General features: G+C 51.2%; 1 protein-coding gene across 1 annotated transcript in view; it reads right to left on the bottom strand.

Moving 5' to 3' along the window:
• MYO1D (myosin ID) overlaps positions 1–5,883 on the bottom strand; it is a 176,712-nt gene extending 170,829 nt beyond the window's left edge. Inside the window, exon 1 of the mRNA XM_054281490.1 lies at positions 5,789–5,883. Coding sequence (XP_054137465.1) covers positions 5,789–5,883 — 95 coding nt within the window. The remainder of the gene's footprint in view (positions 1–5,788) is intronic.
• Between the last annotated feature and the right edge of the window lie 14,115 nt (positions 5,884–19,998).

Raw genomic sequence — 19,998 nt, 5'->3', positions numbered from 1 at the left:
GCAAGACCCACAGCTGGGCTAAGAATTGTTCCTGATGGATCATAGGGACACTCATTTCCTGAAGGTGGGGACAAATTAAAGCATTTGGTCACCCCAGAATTTGTGTTTGCTTTTTCAGACCTGTAAAAGGAAAGGAAAACAAGCCAGTATGCAGTCTGGGGGACACTGAATGGCAGAGCAGGAGTTTGGCCTTTCAGAATTTAAAGAATTCCCCTGGAAGTGTCCTAGGTCAGGGACTTGAAGAACCTGCTCCAGTGGAAGGGACATGGGGTGGAACCAGATGAACTTTAGGGTCCCTTTCAACCCCAATTAATCTGAAATTTTAGGATCCTGAAGAATGGCCCCAACTCACCACATCCAGAAAAACAACAGGGATTTCCTGACAGAGGTCCAAAAGGTACAACCCCCACACAACCACCTCAAGAAAACCCCTCTGAGATTTCCCTCTGAGCACTTAAAGCCCAATTCCCCACTCAGTTTGCTCCAACCTTTTTCCAGGACTCCAGCCCACATCTCAGCCCTGCCTGCAAAGCAAACACTTCCCTCAGCACCAAACACTTGCAGCACATTCTCAGGAGAAGCAGATTTTCAGTATTGATTCTTGATGCCAAAACTATTAATAATCACAGCAAATATTATCTGTGTTTCAAATGGCCCTGCAATAAATACAGACCTAGACCTGTTGCCTTAATCTGAAAATGCTGGGGTTGTGAGATAGTTGAGAAACATTACAAAATGTTTCTCACACACACTTTGGTGTGTTTTTAAGTGAGCACAGAGCTATGTTTTTATGAAATGCTGCTTTAAGAGGCCAGAAGTCACCAGTGCACAGGGAGATAACTGCAATGATTATTAACCCACAGATCTTTGTACCACTCCAGGCTCAGGAGGGCTGGGATGACCAGGAACTGAGGAGCAATTTCAGCCTTCCACAGCTGGTTTCATGCTGAAAATCCTTAAAAGAAGAGGAAAACAACCCCAAATTCATTTTACAACCATTACACATCACCAGGTGCTCTCACTGCCTTCCTTTCACACATCCTTGAATTCTTTAATAACAGTGACACAGATCTATTGTGTTCCAGGGGGGATCTGCACAATGCTTATGAAAAATGAGCAACTCACACTAGAAATCAGTGCAGGATGAGTCAGGGAGCAGATGTGGGAACACAAACACCACGAGCACACAGCCCACATCACAGCACCCCAAACTCTGCCCTGATGCTTTTCCCTGCATTCCCAGCTGGTTTCCCACTCCCAGTGGTTCAGGGGTGCTGGGTTTGCCCCAGCAGGGCCCCCACAGGATCCCAGTGCCTGGCACAGAGGGGATGGGTCACACCTGAGTGTCCTGGCAAGCACCTGAGGCCTGGGAGGAGGAGCTGCTCTGCAGTGACAGCCAAAGGAACCACCAAGGCTGCACAACAGACAATTCAACAACTCCCTGTTGGCATTCCACAGATCCCATTTTTAATGCTCTGAGGGTTGATCTGTTTGTCAAGGCAAATGCAAGCTGGACAGAACAGTGAGTGGTCTTTGCAGTGGAAGAAAATCACCAGAAATCATCTGCTAAACCAGAATATTTCATATTTCTCTTCCTTACAAGGAAGCAAATGAAAAATGGTGACTTTCACTACTTGAAACTTTCACTATGGCATGAAGACAACGAGGTGGTGCAGCTTCCTGCTTCTCTTGCTCAATAGTTTCATCTACACCACAATTTCTGCAAAAACTGAGCAGCTCTGGCCACACCAACACTCCCTTTCCACAAGCACCATCCCAGCCCTCCTGCCATGGAACAGCCATGGTTGTGTTAATTAAAAACAATGAAATTGAGTGTTTTACAAAGTCCAGAGCATCCTCCCACCAATTACAGGTAACATTTGACTACAGATAAATACCTTAGAGTTGCTAGACACAAAAAGATTTCCTATTTAATGAGTGCTTTAATTAATCTGATGTCCTGGGATCCTGCAGCAGTGCAGAGATGAGCAGGCACTCACTGAAGGGATGATGGGCAATTGCTGACACACCAACCACTCAAATACTGTTTTAATAATTCTGATTTATGAGCATTCCAAAAACAATTTTCTATTATAATTTTGGACGTCATTATAAAGAAACAAAGCTACTGAGTTCACACAAACCATTCCCATAGTCCTGCTTTTCTTTTTTAAAAATTATTCTGATGACTAAGAATCACAACCAGACACTGGGATGCAGCACAGTCAGGACTAAGGAATTCAAGGACAGGATGACTTTTATTTACAATAAAGCATAACACACTGTGACTGCTGGGTGTCCCAAGAAACATTCATTAAGAGGCTGTAAGACACAGCCACAAAGAGGTACTGACACAGGGATATCCCTGCTGAATCACCACTCAAACCTACAAATAACTGGGCATGAGCACTGGGGCTGGGAAATGAGGTGGTAAATTCACATTGCATCCACACACCCACCTACCCAGACACACTGATCCAGCCCATGTCAGCACCACTGAATTCAAATATCACACAAATGAAAAGTGCAGCTTCACCATTCCTCTTTTTCCCACTAGAGACATCCTTGGGGAGATATCCTTGCATGCACTGAAGCTGGGATGATTTCAATTCCACCCACATCTGGGCTCACTTGGGAACTAAATCCAGCACAGCCCGTCTGGGGTCAGCCAGTGACCCTGAACAGAAATAGCTCTGGCACAAGGAAAGCTGGATTTATGGAATAGGGTGGAAACTGCAGTGACAGAGGAGCAGCAGCTCCTTCCCTGTGCTCAGCACAAAGGGGACTCTGCCATCCCCACAGTGACACAACCAAGCCTTGAGCAGGTCCTGAGCTGGGTCTCACACAGGTTCCTACGTGTCAGCAGCAAGAATCAACCACCCTCTTGTTGGGGAAGATGAACCAGGAAAGCCTTATCAATATGATTGTCTGGCAAAAGATTTTGAGAATATGGAAACTATAAGTGAGACTGAAATGAAAGCAAGCTCTGAGATCCCTCAGTTACTGAACAACTGGAAAACAATGGCGTGGCCAGCTGAAGGTGATCCCCTTTTGATGGAACAACACCCTCTGCCTGCAGACAGGCCCAAGGGTCAGAGCAGACCCTACAGCTTGGCAGAAGGGGCCCAAAGAGGAGTTTTTAGGGTTTAAAATGTAGCACAGTATGGTAATGTAATGATTCTTATAGGCTGTATGGGAATGCTATAGGATTTGTATCTTGTACTGGATTGGTTAGTGAGAATCAGAATATTCAACACAGAAGAAGATTTATTGTATTGGAATGGGAACCTCGCTCTCTTACCCTTTTACTCTCTCACCCTCTCATCCTCTCTCCCCCTCTCTTCTCTCAGCCTGCTCTGAGCTGTGTTTGGCAGCTCCCAGCAGGGCCCTGCACCCAGGCCCTTTGCAATAAACCCCAAATTCCAAACCTGGCTGCAGAGATCTCTCATCTCCATCCATCCTGACCCTCCTACCCCCTCTCCAGAGCAGGAAAATGTCAGCAGCAGTGCTGTCTGAGTGCTGAAATTTTGTTTAATTTTGTCTGAGCCAGCAGTAGGGCTGGGGTGGCAGCCCAGGGTCACCAAACAGCGCCCAAAGCCCCACAGAGCTCAAGGCCCCCCTGCAAGGCCACACTGCTGGGAAATCCACATCAGCTTCCCCAAATGTCCCCCTGCAGACAGCCCTGGAGGCCGGGGATGACAGCACCAAAACTAGAAAACTTAACAGAATCAATCAGCTTCTGACAAAAGCTTGTTCTGCCCACAGCACAGACAGCAGATGACATTGAAGCTCAGGCAGAGCTCACAGCCAGGTGAGAAAATCTCAAGGTTAAACTGTGTCAGAGGATAAACCTGGGTTTGGGCAGGTTTGACCAAGCACTGCAGTTAAACGAGGCCTCCAGGGTGTATCACACACAGAGGGATGTCCTGGAAACACCCTCAGGCACCATCAGCAACAGCACAGAATAAAAAATAAACAAAGTTGCACATTTATTGTAAGGATCCAGGACTGCTGGCTTGTTCCTCTCATCCCTTCACACAAAATTAGCAAAGTCTGTCCCTGCAAGGCACCTCTCAATGGATTCCTAAAGGCAACCAGCATGCCACGTTGGTTTCTAAGTTATAAATCCATTTCCAATACTTCATTTAGGTTTCTAGTACACATTAACCAAAGAGTAAAACCCTTAGAGTAAAACCCTAAGAACAAAAACCTAAGAATAAATCCATTTCCAATACTTCATTTAGGTTTCTAGTACACATTAACCAAAGAGTAAAACCCCAAGAACAAACCATGACACACAAGTTTCCTGCTAATTACAGAGGTATTGCGTGCAAACCCATTTCTAACGCCATTACAATGTCATGGAGTGTACAAATGAGAAACAAATTGAAACTTTTAGACACACTGCAAAATTAATTTAAATCTGAAATCACGTTCAAAGCTCAACCATGCTCATTATGATTTTGAAACACAAACACCCTTCTCTGCCCAAACAGAAATCCAAAATATAAAAGGAAAAAAGCACAAGGTTGTTATTACACCCCACAGGATGTGAGCCCTCACCCTGCAGCATCTCAAAGCACAGAAATTCCCAAACACTCAGTGCCTGAAGCAGCCAGATCTCAAAATCTCCACATTTCACCCAGAAGAGGCAAAACAATTGTGTGAAAAAGTTTAATATTCTCCTTCCACAATAGTTTGGAGCCTGCTGAGGGAGCTTAGCCCACCTCCCATCTATTGCCAGAGCCACTCTCAGGTGCATCCAACAGCACCAACAAGTGACTGACTCCAATACCCACCAGGAAAACCTGAGCAGAACAAGGCAGGGATACAAGCCAGCAAAGTCACATCTTTATCCCAAAGGCTTCTCTTTGGCAATTATCAAATCCTTGCACAAGCAGGGGCGTAAGGGTTTATCAGGAGGAGCTCCCATGAATGTTTTATAACGGAAAGTGAAAAGCAGACTTATGGTCCCCTGGCTGTCCTCTATCAGTGCTGCCCAGGATTGAGTTGTGCTTGAGAGGGAACAGGCAGGGAAATGCGGATCTTTGCCTTTTACAAGGGAAATAAAACCATAAAGATCACAAAGTGTCAGCACAGCGAATCTGCACCAGCGAGCGGCTGCAATGCCCCCATGGGGATGATGGAGCAACCTTGGACTTGGTGACTTTTATTGCTCTTTTTCTTTCTCTCCTAAGCAACTTTGGAGCATAGGTGAGAAACTCAGCAGAGGGAAGTGGGACAGCGTGCCAGAGGAGCTGTGGCTGCCCCTGGATCCCTGGCAGTGCCCAAGGCCAGGCTGGACAGGGCTTGGAGCCACCTGGGACAGTGGAAGGTGTCCCTGCCATGGCAGGGGTGGCACTGGATGGGCTTTAAGGTCCCTTCCCAACCCACCCTGTGTTTCTGTGATATAGGAGAAGATAACAACAAACTGTTTAAAAGTAAAGTCCTTAAGGTCCCTTGGCTCCTAAACCATTCCGTGGTCCCATGAGGGAGGTGGGCACTGAGGCAGGTGACTCCGAGGGAGAATTTCCAGAGAGGGGACTGAGAGCCCCGGCAGCCCCCAGGGCTTGGAGCACCCTGAGCACCCTCACCTTTACCCGGCTCTTTAATTCCATAAAAAAATCCACACTTTTGCTCAGTCAGGGAGGGCATCAGGCGGAGGAGGCTCAGGGAGGGTTTCAGTTCCTTTTTCCCCCCCTCACACTCCATCCCAAGCGGGCCGTGTGTGAGGGGAGCCCCGCCGAGCCCCGGGGCGGAGGGGCCGCGCCGCCCGCCCCTCACTCACCGCAGCCGGAGGTTCGCCATGAACTCGGGCATGGTGACGGCGTCCATCAGCACGAAGTCGGCTTTGCCGAACTCCAAACTCTCCTGCTCTGCCATGGCGGCCACTGGGACGGCCGGGAGCGGGACGTGGGCCGAGCTGGGAGCGGGACGGGGCCGGGACCGGGCTGGGATCGCTCCCGCCGCTGCCCGGCCGGGGTGTGGGGGTGTCACCTGCGGCGGGGCGGGGCCGGGGCCGTGAGGCGGCTTCGTGAGGCGGCTCCGCCCGGCGCCCCCTGGCGGCCACAGCGCGATCGGCGCTGCCGGGGCGGGGCGGGGAGGGAGCGGCCCCTGGCGGCGGGAGCGGAGCGCTGCAGGCGGGAACGGGGCACGGCTTGGACCGGGAACACCGGGAACACCGGCATCAGCGGGAACGGGCACCGGGATCACTGGGATCACCGGGAATGGGCACTGGCATCACCGGGAACACCGGGACAGCGAAACCGGGATCGGACACCGGGAACACCGGGCACTGGGATCCCCGGGGATGGGCGCCGCTATCACCGGGACGGTGAAACCGGGACCCCAGGGATCACCGGCAACGGGCACCGGGATCACAGGGAATGGGCACTGGAACCACCAGGATCACCGGGAACGGGCACCGGGATCACTGGGACAGAGGAACCGGGAACACCGGGAACGGGCACCGGGATTACCGGGACAGCGGGACCGGTATCCCCGGGATCACCGGGATCATCGGGAACGGGCACCAGGATCACCGGGGACTGGCACCGGGACCCCCGGGAACGGGCACCGGGATCACTGGGATCACCGGGATCACCGAGAATAGGCACTGGGATCCCCGGGAACGGGAACACCGGGATCGGGCATGGGAAACACCGGGAACACAGGGATCCCCGGGAACAGGCACCGGGATCACTGGGAATGGGCACCAGGATCACCGTGGACGGGCACCGGGAGCCCCAGGAAGGGCCATGTATGCCCTGGAGCAGGGATCCCCGGGAACGGGGACCGGGACCCCTGGGAATGGGCACCGGGATCACCGGGAACGGGCACCGGGAGCCCCGGGATGGGCCATGTGTGCCCTGGAGCAGGGACCCCCGGGAACGGGCACCGAGACCCCCGGGATCACAGGGATTGGGCACCGGGAGCTCCAGGATGGGCGATGTGTGCCCTGGAGCAGGGGCTGCACTGCCCGGGGTGTCCTGCACCCAGAGGAGCCCCCTCACACCCCAAACGCAGATCCTGCACCCAAGGGAAACTCCCCCCCATCACCCCACTGGGCAGGGTCAGTCCTGCTCCCACCCCCCTGGCTGCACCCCCAGACCCTGCTCACCCCAGCGTTTACTGAAACCTCAAACCCTCCCAAATTAATGCAGAATAAAGCACACACTAAATCCCTCTACAACACCCGGGCACCCCAGAACCAGAGCCAGCCTTGGGCTGCTTCCATTGCTCCACACATGGAGACCCCCAGGATGAGGGGCTGCAGGGTGCTGTCCCCTCCAGAGGAATCATCGTTCCTGGGTGCATCCTGCACACAGAGGAGCCCCCCACACCCTCCACACGGGCTGCTAAGGGGTCACATTGTTCATCTGGAGAGACTCCCCATCCCCACCTCAGGGGCAGGCCCTGCACCCTGTGGGATCTCCATCCCACAGCAGGGCTGGATCCTGCACTCAGGGGACAGCTTTTCCTTCCCCTCCCTCCCTCCAGGACAGATCCTGCACCCCAGGACCCCCCAGCCCCACCCCATATCCTGCAGGGAAAGATGCTGCACCCAGGGACCCTCCACAAACACCCTTAAAAACTCATCCCCCTGAGGATGGGGCCACATCCAGAACTCACTGACCCCCTTTTGCTGTACCCCAGTGCCACAAACAGCACAGAACTGGGTTCTGCACTGAGACCTCTGCCAGGACAGGGGGGACAAGGCAGATCCTGCACCCAGGTAACCCCACCCTGCAGGGTCAGGTCCTGCCCCAGCATCCCCACAGACCCTGCTCACTCTGGTGCTTGGTGAAACCCTGGAAACCCCTCAAATTAATGCAGAATAAAGCACACAAAAAAAGTCCCCCCAGATCCAGCACTGAGGGCTAATTACATTAATGATACTAATTAAGGCAATGGGGCTGGAGAGGGGAGGAACTGGGAGCAAACACAGCCTCACCTAACAGAAATTTGGGCAAGAATGGCTGGTTTGAGTGTAGGAAACAGGGTGCAGGTGTGAGGCCATCCCTGCCTCCATCTCCCCTCCCAGGTGCAGGCAATGATTCCCCCCTGGTTAAAGGCAGCACATCCCAGCTCCCTCTCTGCTCCTAGGGGAGGACGAGGCTGGAGGAGCTCTCAGAGGTGAGCTGGGAAGGAAAAATCTCCTAAAATGCTTTATTTGTGCTTTGCTTTTCTGGTGTGTTTAGCTTTGCAGAGGGGATGGGTTCTGGCTTTGTGCTGAATGGCTTTGGTGTTATTATAAGCGCCTCATTTGCCTGATGCTGATTATTGCCCTGGCAAGCACAGGGTGAGGGCAGCAGTGTGTTCAGCCCCTGCCTGGCTCTCTCTGCAGAGGTTTTGCAGCCACGGGAGCTGTGTGTGACCCCAGAAGTGAGGGATGGAGCCAGCACCCGCTGCCCTGCACGGCCCTTTGGCTCCTGAGCCCCCGCGGGCAGCAGAGGGATGTGCCTGGCAGAGCCTGCGCTGCCTCCGCCGCCACCGGCAGAAGAAGAAAGTGGCTTATTCAACTCATATCTGCAGGCTCCTGAACCAGGTCAGTCCCCTCTGGGCTTGGGCTGCAGCTCCTGATCCCTGAGTTCCACCTGCTCATCCCTGTCCCAAGCTGGGTAGTGGCTAAGCAGGGCTCAGGGGTGGTGTCACTATCCCTAGTGCTGGGGGAACATTTGGATTTGATCTTTATGGTGTCACCATCCCTGGAGGGGTTAAAAGATGTGTGGATGAGGCAGGTTAATGGTGGTAGTGCTGGGGGAATGTTTGGGTTTGATATTTATGGTGTCACTATCCCTAATGCTGGGGGAGTGTTTGGATTTGATCTTTAAGGGTTTTTCCCACTGGGCTGGGGTGCTGCTCCTGCTCCCCAAGTTCCACCTGCTCATCCCTGTGCCCTAGGCTGGGTGGTATCACCATCCCTAGTGCTGGGGAATGTTTGGATTTGATTTTATGGCACCACCATCCCTGGAGGGGTTTAAAAGTGTGGATGAGGTGGGTTGGTGATGCCCTTGGTATTGCTGGGTGAATATTTGGATTGGATCTTCGTGTTTTTCCCACCTGAATGATTCCATGACCCCAGGCTGGGGCTGTGCTGATGCTGTTGGTTGCTCTCTCTCCCCACAGACGTGTTCCACGGGGCATTCCTGCCTGGTGGCCTCGCTGCTGGCCTGGCTGGGCAGTCCCCAGCTGCTGGAGGTGGCCCTGGAGGCCTCCAGGCTGTCCCGTTATGGCAGGAGGAGCCACCTTGGCCACCGTGAGGTGCTGCTGGCCACCAAGCTGGTGCTGCTGCGTGAGCTCTACAAACCTCCCCCGGGATCCTGAGCCATGTGCTGAGGCTGGATGGGACAGTCTTTGTAGTATTTTAATGTGTTTTTGGTAAATAAAGTGGTTTTTGGCATTGTTTAATGGAGTCTCCTCCCTGGGCTGGGTACCTGTGTGCCCCAGGAAGGGCTGCAGGACAGGGTGGGCACAAATATTCACAGCCTCTTGTCTCTGCTCTAGGGGGGCTGTTGGGCAGCTGGGAGCATCTTTGCACCCTATTTGCCCAGGAAAAGCAGAAGGAGGAAAGGGGGATGTTATTCCAAGCCCTGGGGGAATGCCAGCCTTGGAGGCAGCAGCATTCCTGGTGATGCTGTGCCAGCACCTGGCACCGAATGAGCTGTGACTGTGTTCACAGGGGTCAGAGCATGAGGGAAGAGATGAGGGTCTGACTCCACTTGTCAGAAGGTGAGGTAAAGAACAAACAGATGCACCTGAGACACCACAGAACCCCAGCAGGATTTGGGGTGGAAGGGCCTTTAAAGCCCACCTAGTCCCACTCCTGCCATGGCAGGCACACCTTCCACCATCCCCAAGCCCTGTCCAACCTGGCCTTTGACACTTCCAGGGATCCAGGGGCAGCCCCAGCTGCTCTGGGCAGCCTGTGCCAGCCAATATTTTGCCTCTCTTGTAGCCCAGTTGAGCTACAAGTTTTTGGGTAGGAAAAGGTCCATTGATAACCCCAAATCTGCTGTCCTGGGCAGGAACCTCCCCTGGTGCTCTCTCCCAGCATCTCCTCTGCTCCAGCTGCTTCCCCTGGGAGCTGCTGGTGGTTCCAGGCTCAGTTTCCCCTCCAGGCAGTGATCCCACACACAATTACTGCATGGGTTGAGAAGCCAGACAGACACCAGAGCAGCTCCACATGTCACCAGCCCAGCAGCAGCAGCTGGGGCTCCAAATACAGAGATAAAGACAGAAGGAAGAGGGCAACATCTCCAGGCTGTCTGTAGGGCCAAGAAGCATGGAATGAATGCTCTTCTTGGTTTCTTCTTGCTGTAGCACAAGAGAAAACACCAACGAGATGATGAAGCTCCCACCCAGATTTACCAGAGGGTGTGGAACCCTCCCCTTCCAGCCAGGAATGCTGGAGGTACAAACAGCCTTGGCAGGAGCCTGGGTGTGTCCTCAGGTTCAGCCACAGCTCTTATTTCTACAAAGGCTTGGACTTTCCTGTAGGACTTGGCCCCAAATCCATAGATTTGAGCCAATCCTAATCAACCTAAAGAGTCAGGGCTGCCAGAACAGGGACTGAGCTTAAGCTCCTCTGTGTTGGTGTTCACAGGGGTATTCAGTGTACCCTCATCTCTCTGGAATCTATTCTTCAGTATCTTTATTTGGTCTTTTTTTCCTGTTTATCTTGTCTTTCCTTCCCCTGCCTCTCCCCTCTATTTTGTCCTGATAGTGCTACTGATTTTGGGATTGAGAGCTCCTGTGTAAGACACATCCTGTTCCCAGGGCAGTCCCCATCCCTGGGAGGATTTAAAACCCCTCTGGATGTGGCACTTGGGGACATTGGTCAGTGGTGGCCTTGGCAGTGCCATGGAGGAGGGTTGGATGATCTCAGAGGGGTTTTGCAATCTAAATGTTGCTAAATGGGGATCTGAAGCATGAGATTAATCAAGTGACCTCTCAAAAGATTTTTTAGTGTCCCATTTGGGGGAAGAGGGAAATCTGCTGCCACAAGGTTGGTGGAGCACAAGTTCCTTATGAGGGGGCACCCCTGGCACACCCAGGGACAGGCAGGGTCCCCGTGCCAGACCCCCACAAAAATCTGTATTTATTGTTCCTTTAGCACTTGCCCTTTCTGTTCACTATTTCAGCTTTCTCCTCCAACCTATGGGAAACACCTGGATGCAAATCCTGGGTTAAAATCTGAAAGTGATGATTTATTCTCACAGGGGAAGGGCCTGTTGAGGCTGCACATACATTGTGGATACCCTTCAAAAAACTGCTTTCATCTATCACCCCAAAAGGCAGTGAGGATGAACCCACAAGCAGGACCTGAAAGGGCTTTTCAGAATTAATTTTTTGTTGCTGTTGTTGTTCATTTCTTCTATTATCTTTTTTAGCTCTGTTGGTAGTTGAAGGTAGAAGCCCAGACAGGCTGAGGAAGTGGAAGGGTTAAATACAAATGTGGTGCTTTTATCAGTCTGTGGATCCAGAATCAACCAACAAAGATTTCTGTCCTTTGGGAGCCCTGGAGGAGGAGCAGGGCACTCACAGCTTGCTGTCCTCAGGGGTGGATTTGTGCCATTCATGTTGCCTGTGCTCAGGATGGTGTTGGCCTTTCCAAAACTCAGCTCTGAACCCAAACCAAGCCTTCCTCTGCAGGACACAGCTGTGGGATGTGCAGCTCTGGCTGGAGGCTTTGTAGTACACAATCCTAAAAGCTTTTGGAAAACAAAGAGTGTACAAAATGGAGGAAAAGGCCAGTAAAAGTAAAAGCTGCTGCTTCTTGTCCCAAGGGTGAGGAGGGATGAGAAGAGGGATTTCTCTGGGGTGCTGCCAGTGATGAACTGAAAATGGGCTCTGGAGAAGGTCCAGAACACCAAGCAGGTGAACAAATCCTCAGAGGATTTGCTGGTAGGTTCTGGACTGAGTTTTAGCTGATCCCAAAAAACAGGGAGCAGGTTGGGGCTGGAACTCAGAGCAGGTCAGTGTGGGAGGTTGTGTGTGGGCCAAGTGCCAGCCCCAGGTGTGGGCACAGAGCCATGGCATGGCCAAAAGGCCACTGGGGACAGCAAAGGGTGTGACCGTGTTCACGGGGGTCTGAGGATGAGGGATGAGATGAGGATCTGACTCCATGTTTCAGAAGGCTTGATTTATTATTTTATGATATATAGTATACTAAAACTATACTAAAAGAATAGAAGAAAGGATTTCATCAGAAGGCTAGCTAAGAATAGAAAAAGAAAGAATGATAACAAAGGTTTGTGGCTTGGGCTCTGTATCCAAGCCAGCTGACTGTGATTGGCCATTAATTAGAAACAACCACATGAGACCAATCACAGATGCCCCTGTTGCATTCCACAGCAGCAGATAATCAATGTTTACATTTTGTTCCTGAGGCCTCTCAGGAGGAACAATCCCAAGGAAAGGATTTTTCATAAAAGATGTGTGTGACAGTGAATTTTGCTTTTGGTAATTTCTATTCATTCTTCATTTCTTCTTACTCAGCTTCCTCTGGTGTTTTTTCTATTTCATGAGGCAGGGCCTCTTCCTCCTTTCCCCAATTCCCCTGCTGGTAAATGGCAGAAACCGTTTGTGAGGGGGTAACTGTGCCCTTTCCTCTTCTCCATTTTATCAAAAAGGGAAGTAATAAAGAAAATTAGACAGCACATCAAAATTTCCAGCCCAACACAGACACACACATTGCTGTTATGGTCTCGAGCCAAGGAGGAGGATGTCAAACTGTAAACAAACGAAATATTCACTTTTGTAATTAAAGTGGATGTGGTGTTTTCTTTTATGGAGTTTTCCAGGAAGTTTTATAAAGACCAAAACGAGACTTCCCAACTGACTGTTGCACAAATACATGAGCATTTATAATGGGAAAACATTAACATCCCCTTAAGGTCAGTGAGTGCAGAGCCAGCCAGCAGAAAAAACCCAGATGAAGCAGAGTCCCCTTCTCATAAGGGGAAATCTTTGCCAAAGCTGTTCCTGAGAATGCTGTGGAGGATGTTTGTGCTCCTGGGAGAGCAGGGTGGAGGAGCCTCAGGGGCTGTGGGGCTGCCCTGTCCCTCAGCAGCCTCCAACAGCTCCATTTCCTCTCCGGGAAGGAATTGCCCCATGGCAAAGCTTCACTATGAGCCACTTCTATTTACATCCAGGTCTGTGATTCACCAGGCTGAAGAGGGCTGGGAATCCAGCCAAAACCACCAGACACAGTTGAACAGAAGGGAAACATCTTGAGATGTTCACCAGGTCTGGCTGCAGCTGATTCTGCAGCTTCCTGGATAAAAACCCATCCCTGCTCTCATGGAGATGTGGCACAGAGCCATGGCCAGCACAAACCAGCACAAACCAGGCTGCTCAGGAGAAAAGGGCTCCAGAGAGACCTTAAAAACTCCTTCCAGTGCCTAAGGGGGCTCCAAGAAAACTGGAGAGGGGCTTTGGACAATGGCTGGAGGAACAGGACTAGGGCTTCCCACTGCCAGGTGGGATATTGGGATAAATTCCTCCCTGGGAGGGTGGGCAGACCCTGGCACAGGGTACCCAGAGCAGCTGGGGCTGCCCCTGGATCCCTGGCAGTGTCCAAGGCCAGGCTGGATGGGGTTTGGAGCAGCCTGGGATAGTGGAAGGTGTCCCTGCATTGGATCATCTTTCAGGTCCCTTCCAACCCAAACCATTCTGGGATTCTGTGACAAGGGGTGAAGCCCAGGCTGAGCACTGAAATCTCAGGCTCATGTACTCTGGTTTCACAGCACAGTGCTGAGAAATTGTTACCTCAGTGCATAACATCCATTAAAACTCCTTAAAGAAACAAAAAAGAAGTTTGTATAGTGTGAAAATCTTTTACAACACCCACCCAGCTCCATGGTCCCTCCTCTCTGTCCGCAGCATGGTTCTTCATCCTTCCTGTGGTTCCTCATCCTCCTCCACCTGCTGTGGGCCTGGGGCAGCCCACAGAGCTGCTCCTGCATGCAGGCAGCTGGAAATTCACAGGGATGGGAGCAAATCCTTTCTCAGTGCTGCTCCTGCATCCAGGCAAAGTCACAGGGATGGGAGCAAACCCCTTCTCCAGCAGTGCTGCTCCTGCATCCAGGCAGCTGGAAAGGCACAGGATGTTACCAAATCCCTTCTCCAAACATCCACCCTCAGAGAGCAGGATCCTGTTCCAGGCTGAGTGCAGTTTTCACCTGCCTGGAGCCACGAGGCTGTTGGGAACAGCAGCAGAGAGGCAGAGCAAGCAGAGCTGGAGGGGTGCCTGGAGCAATTGCTGCTCTCCATGATCCAGGGTGAGTACAGCCCAAACCCCTCATGATGGATTTTTGTTTAATTTGTGCTCTTCCCTCCTAAAACTGCCGCTGACAGAACCCCAGCACAGCAGCTCTAGCCTGGCCCAGGGCTGTGTTTACACCCAGCCAGTCCCCAAAGCCTGATTAAAGCTCTCACTCTGTGATTCCTCATCCTCTCCAGGCAGACACAGAGCAGTTCATTCCCTTCTTTTCCATGGCAGCCTTTTATTTATTGGAGGGTTGTCCCAGCAGGGCAGGAAGTGCAGCTGCAAGGGGGAGGCTGGAGGTCAGCTTATCCCCAGCTGTCCCTGTTCTGACAACCCAGTCCTTTCACTCTTCCCCCAGAGAGACATAACATTTTCTAGATTTCCTTTCATCCTCACTGCTGGCAAAACAAGGGAGGTTTTTCAGGATGGGTTGTAAGAAAAAAGGAGCAAGGTCCCATCCTAGTCCTTGGAGGTGGGATCTACTGAGGAATTCCAAACTCACCTGGCATTGTGTGAGGCACCAAAGTAGTTCTGGAAGGACCAACCACCTTTGTCGAAGTTTCAGAATCCAAGAGTATTGCATCATATAAATATCCAGCTCCATCAGAATTCCTCATCCCTACCAATGTGACCTAAAGGATCCTGAACTTGGTGGTTTTCATGAAATAGGTGATTTATTGGATCTTCCTTGTCCATCAGCTCTCTTGCTTCTGCAGATGCCTCAGGCAATAATGCCTAATTACAGTCCTCTTGTATTGCTTTTTCCACCCTGGAAGCTATTCTATTCTATTCTATTCTATTCTATTCTATTCCATTCCATTCCATTCCATTTTAATTTTACTCTTCTCTATTTCTCTTCTATTTTATTCTATCCCATCCCAGGTCAGGCCAGCTGCAGAGATGTGCCATTCCAAGTGGGAATGCTAATTTAAGGGGCAGGTTTCCAGCAATCTAAAATGCAGAGAAATCCTTGGAAGATCCCTCACAGACACCTGGGCTCCCAATGCCAAAAGGATGTCAAAACCCTACACAGGCATTTTCTTTATCTCAAAATCTTCCAAATCCCTGGATCTAACACAAACTGGCACTGTGTTGTATCAGCAGAGCTCAGTGTGACAACCATCCATTCATCATCTAACACTGTGTTATCTGAGCAAAAAGGACTCCTGAGGGCCTGAACTTTCCCAATTAGTCATTAAAAAATGTTAAAAAGCTTCTTCCCAACCACCTCAGTGCAGGAGCCATGGCCTGGGGCTCTCCTGGCTGTGTGAGAACAGACCCAGACAGGAGCTGAACGTGGCCAAGTGCACCAGAGACTGTGAGCAACAACCTTCAGCTCCTCTGTGCTCCAGTTCCTGGGAAAACTGTCAATGCCTGTGCACAAGAGCAAAAAAACCCCAAAAAACCAAAATCAAGGGTGGTGAGGCCCTGGCACTGAGTGCCCAGAGCAGCTGTGGCTGCCCCTGAATCCCTGGCAGTGTCCAAGGCCAGGCTGGACAGGGATTTGACTGATCTGGTCTGGTGGAAGCTGTCCCTGCCCATGGCAGGGGTGGAATTGGTGATCCTTGAAGTCTTTTCCAGCTCAGATCATTTTGGGATTCTGTGGGCAGAGCTCAGCAGGGATTCTAAACAAACAGAACTGTGACCGTGTTCACAGGGGTTTTTGAATGAGGGAAGATACGAGAACATTGACTCAATATTTCAGAAGGCTTGATTTATTATTTTATGGTATATATTACATTAAAACTATACTAAAAGAATAGAAGGAAAAGTTCTCATCAGAAGGCTGGCTAAGCTAAGAATAGAAAAGAATTAATAACAAAGGTTTGTGGCTCGGACAGAGAGAGAGCCAGCTGACTGTGATTGGCCATTAATTAGAAACAACCCCATGAGACCAATCACAGATGCACCTGTTGCATTCCACAGCAGCAGATAACCATTGTTCACATTTTGTTCCTGAGGCCTTTCAGCTTCTCAGGAGGGAAAATCCTAAGGAAAGGTTTTTAATGAAAAGCTGTCTGTGACACAGAACAGCCAAGGAGAGGACCTGGATGTCCACTTGAGTGGTTTCCAACCAGCTTGGCAGGAAAGAGTTTTGTCCTGGACCCTGTGTCTGACTTTACTTCTGGCTACCACAATTCATGAACAGCAAATATTTGATGTGCCCAGGCAGAGAAGAGTTTGTGGATTCAAAGTGATCAAGGGCAGTTGTTTGAGAGGGAGCTGGGCTCAGCCTCCCCAGGTCTCTGTGTGCACAAGGCAGCCAGAGCTTGCTGAAATAAAGTAAAGCAAAGACAGTGTGGTGTCACAGACATCTTTTCATTAAAAATCCTTTCCTTAGGATTTTTCCTCCTGAGAAGCTGAGAGGCCTCAGGAACAAAATGTAAACATTGATTATCTGCTGCTGTGGAATGCAACAGGTGCATCTGTGATTGGTCTCATGGGGTTGTTTCTAATTAATGGCCAATCACAGTGAGCTGGCTCAGACAGAGAGCCGAGCCACAAGCCTTTGTTATTCATTCTTGCTGATTCTATTCTTAGCTTAGCCAGCCTTCTGATGAAACCTTTTCTTCTATTCTTTTAGTATAGTTTCAATGTAATATATATCATAAAATAATAAATCAGCCTTCTGAAACATGGAGTCAGATCCTCATCTCTTCCCTCACCCTCAGACCCCTGTGAACACGGTCACAACGTGGCTCAGAAAAGACACGAGGGCAAAGAGTTTGAGCTAAAAGAACCCAAGGGAAATAAAAGAAGTTGAACTGCAAGGAGCTGCTGCCAGTTCATTTCCTCGGGCCCCTCTGGATGGCAGCACAACCCTCTGCTCCATCCACAGCTCTCCCTGATTCCTGTCGGTGGCAAAGGCTCTGTCCCACCTCCAGGTAATTAATGAACAGAAATTCCCGGCAGGAAGCACACAGGGAAGAGCAGCCGGTAAATGTTTAAGGTGGAAGGAGTCAAGAAGCAGATACTGACTTGCTGGGCTCCAAACAAAGCCAGACTCAAGAGTTTGGTGGGTGACTCCAACCATGGCTGAGCCAGCAGCTCCTGTGACTCCCAGGGGTGTCTGGGGTCACAGGGTTGGGATCTGAGCTGTGATGGCAGGACAGACAGGATGGGCAGCTGACACTGCAGTGACTTCTTCTGGTATCCCCATCCCTGCTCACTGCCCTTGTCCTGCAGGCTTGCTCTGATCAGCTCAAGGCCACCCAAACAGCTCAGGAAGGCATTAATTCCCAATATAAACACACAGAAAGTTTCTCCTCAGGTTATTTTCTCCTCCTGTTGTCCCCTTTCTCCTGGTGCCACCAGGCAGAAAAGGCTCCAAACCCCCCCAGTGCTCCACAGCACTCTGATCTCCCCTCCCTACATTATTGAGGAGGAGGAGGAGGAGGAGGAGCAGGAGGAGGAGGAGGAGGAGGAGGAGGAGGGAGTTTGAAGGGACCTACAGTGACCATCTACTGCAACTGCCTGACCCCTCCAGGGATGGCCAGAAGTTACAGTACATTGTTAAGGGCGCTGTCCAAACTCCTCTTCAACACTGACAGTTCCAGGGCATTGACCACTTCTCCAAGAAGCCCTGACCACCCTCTTGGTAAAGATGCTTCCCAAAGTCCAGTCTAACCCTCTCCCTGTGCAGCTTTGAGCCATTCCCAGGCATCCAGTGCCTGGATCCCAAGGAGAAGAGCTCAGCAGCTCCATCTCCACATCCTCTCCTCAGGAAGCTGCACAGAGCCATGAGATCACCCCTCAGCCCTCCTCTCCATGTCTTCCAGCCCATTTCCCCTTGGTTCTCCTCCTCTGGACACATTCCAGAGTTTTCCCATCCTTCTCAAATCTCAGGAACCCAGAACTGCACACAGTTCCTATGTATAGGATCAGAGTTAATGTAGAAATTTGACTTAATGGGGAAAACCAGGATCTAGAAATGGGATGAGGGAGCAGAGCCAGCCTGGGAGCTCACGTCAGCAGCTTGGGAAACCTGGAGCAAAGCTGGGATCCCACACCTGTGGTGCCACCCACGGCTCAGGAAACACTGGCAGCCTGGCAGCTCCCATGGGGGAGCAGAAGTTTGACACGAGAGGGTTCTTCCATCTGGCAGGGAAGAGGAGGAACCCACGCCAAAGCTGTTGGCCAACAGAGACGTGTGGGACTGGGAAACAGCACATTCTTTACAGGGGAGGTAATTAATTGTTGGATCTGCTCATTAAGGCATTGGCAGTACTGACAGTCAGAACTGGGGCTCCAGGCCTTTGCTATGAGAGGTTTTTCTTCAAATTTGAGTGATTTCAGTGCTTTCCTGCAATGTTTTCTTCACAGTCAGGCCTGTGTTGAAACTCTGGGTTGGAGTGTGGCCTTAGGAACTGGGGAGCTGGAGCTGACCATGATGGTCCTGCAGGTGTCACACCTGGGAGGGCAGAGTCCTCTGAGCAAACAGCTCACACAGGTCTCTACTCCATGTCTAAGTGAAGGAAGCCTCTGGAGCTCTCACTTAGTCCCTGTGTGGCTGTAACCAAATCCTCACCCCACAACAGGCTGGGAGAGCTGGGGGTGTCCAGCCTGGAGAAGAGAAGAGAAGAGAAGAAAAGAGAAGAGGAGAGAAGAGAAGAGAAGAGAAGAGAAGAGAAGAGAAGAGAAGAGAAGAGAAGAGAAGAGAAGAGAAGAGAAGAGAAGAGAAGAGAGAAGAGAAGCATCCAGGAAGTTCTTAGAGACCCTTCCAATGCCTAAAGGGGCTCCAGGAGAGCTGGAGCAGGACTTTGGACAAGGGATGGAGGAAAAGGACTCAGGGACCTGTGCCAGAGGGCAGGGTTAGGTGGGATATAGGGAAGGAATTGTTCCCTGGCAGGGTGGGCAGGCCCTGGCACAGGGTGCCCAGAGCAGCTGTGGCTGCCCCTGGATCCCTGGCAGTGTCCAAGGCCGGGTTGGACGGGGCTTGGAGCAGCCTGGCATAGTGGAAGGTGTCCCTGCTGCCATGGCAGGGGTGAAACCGGACGGGCTTCAAGGCCCCTTCCCACCCAGCCTGCTCTGGGATCCCATGACAGGTTGGGTCTTCTCTCACCTCCCTCTCCTGATCCCACACAGGGTGAGCAGCTCCCAATGCCACAGCAGGAACTCCTGGCCACTCAGACCTGCACTGACCTTGATCACACACAAATTTCTATTGTGGTCTGTCACATTTCCTACACCTGGCACCAGCAGAATTTGTCCTAACTCCTACTGTACTTGGAATTCACAGGTATGGGAGCAGCATCTCCCACTTAACCCCTTCACCCCTCCTTGGTAAGAAAGGTGGGAAAACCAAAACATTGGTGTTGTTTCAGGGGTGCCAGTTGAAGCTGTGTTGGTGTTGAAGATTGCAATGCAAGATGTTTTCCATTACCATCTGTATGGCAGATTACCTTTGTCAAGTGGGCAGTTTGCCTTATCTCTCTCTTTGAGTGACCACATTCACACCTCCCTGGGAGGGGACATTCCTGATAACTGAATGTCCTGATAATTGAATGTCACTGCACGGCTGATAAGAACTATAACATCCCACTGGGAGATGTGAGCCCAGAGGGAGGAGCCAAGCATTGCTGCCCAGGTATAATCCAGAGGGTTTGAGACACCAGCACGGATTTCTGCACTGGATTCCCCAGAGGAACAGCAGCTGCCTCTTCTCCCACTGGATCTTCAGAGGAAGAATACATCCTTCTCTGCAGATCCCCCTGCTCCAGCAGAAC

This window comes from Melozone crissalis, unplaced genomic scaffold (assembly GCF_028551555.1).
Source record: "Melozone crissalis strain CALT ecotype California unplaced genomic scaffold, PUWL_Pcris_2 ptg000032l_1, whole genome shotgun sequence".
Taxonomy (NCBI): Eukaryota; Metazoa; Chordata; class Aves; order Passeriformes; family Passerellidae; genus Melozone; species Melozone crissalis.
The sequence above is the reverse complement of the archived record's forward strand: the minus strand, read 5'-3'. Positions and strand labels throughout refer to the sequence as shown.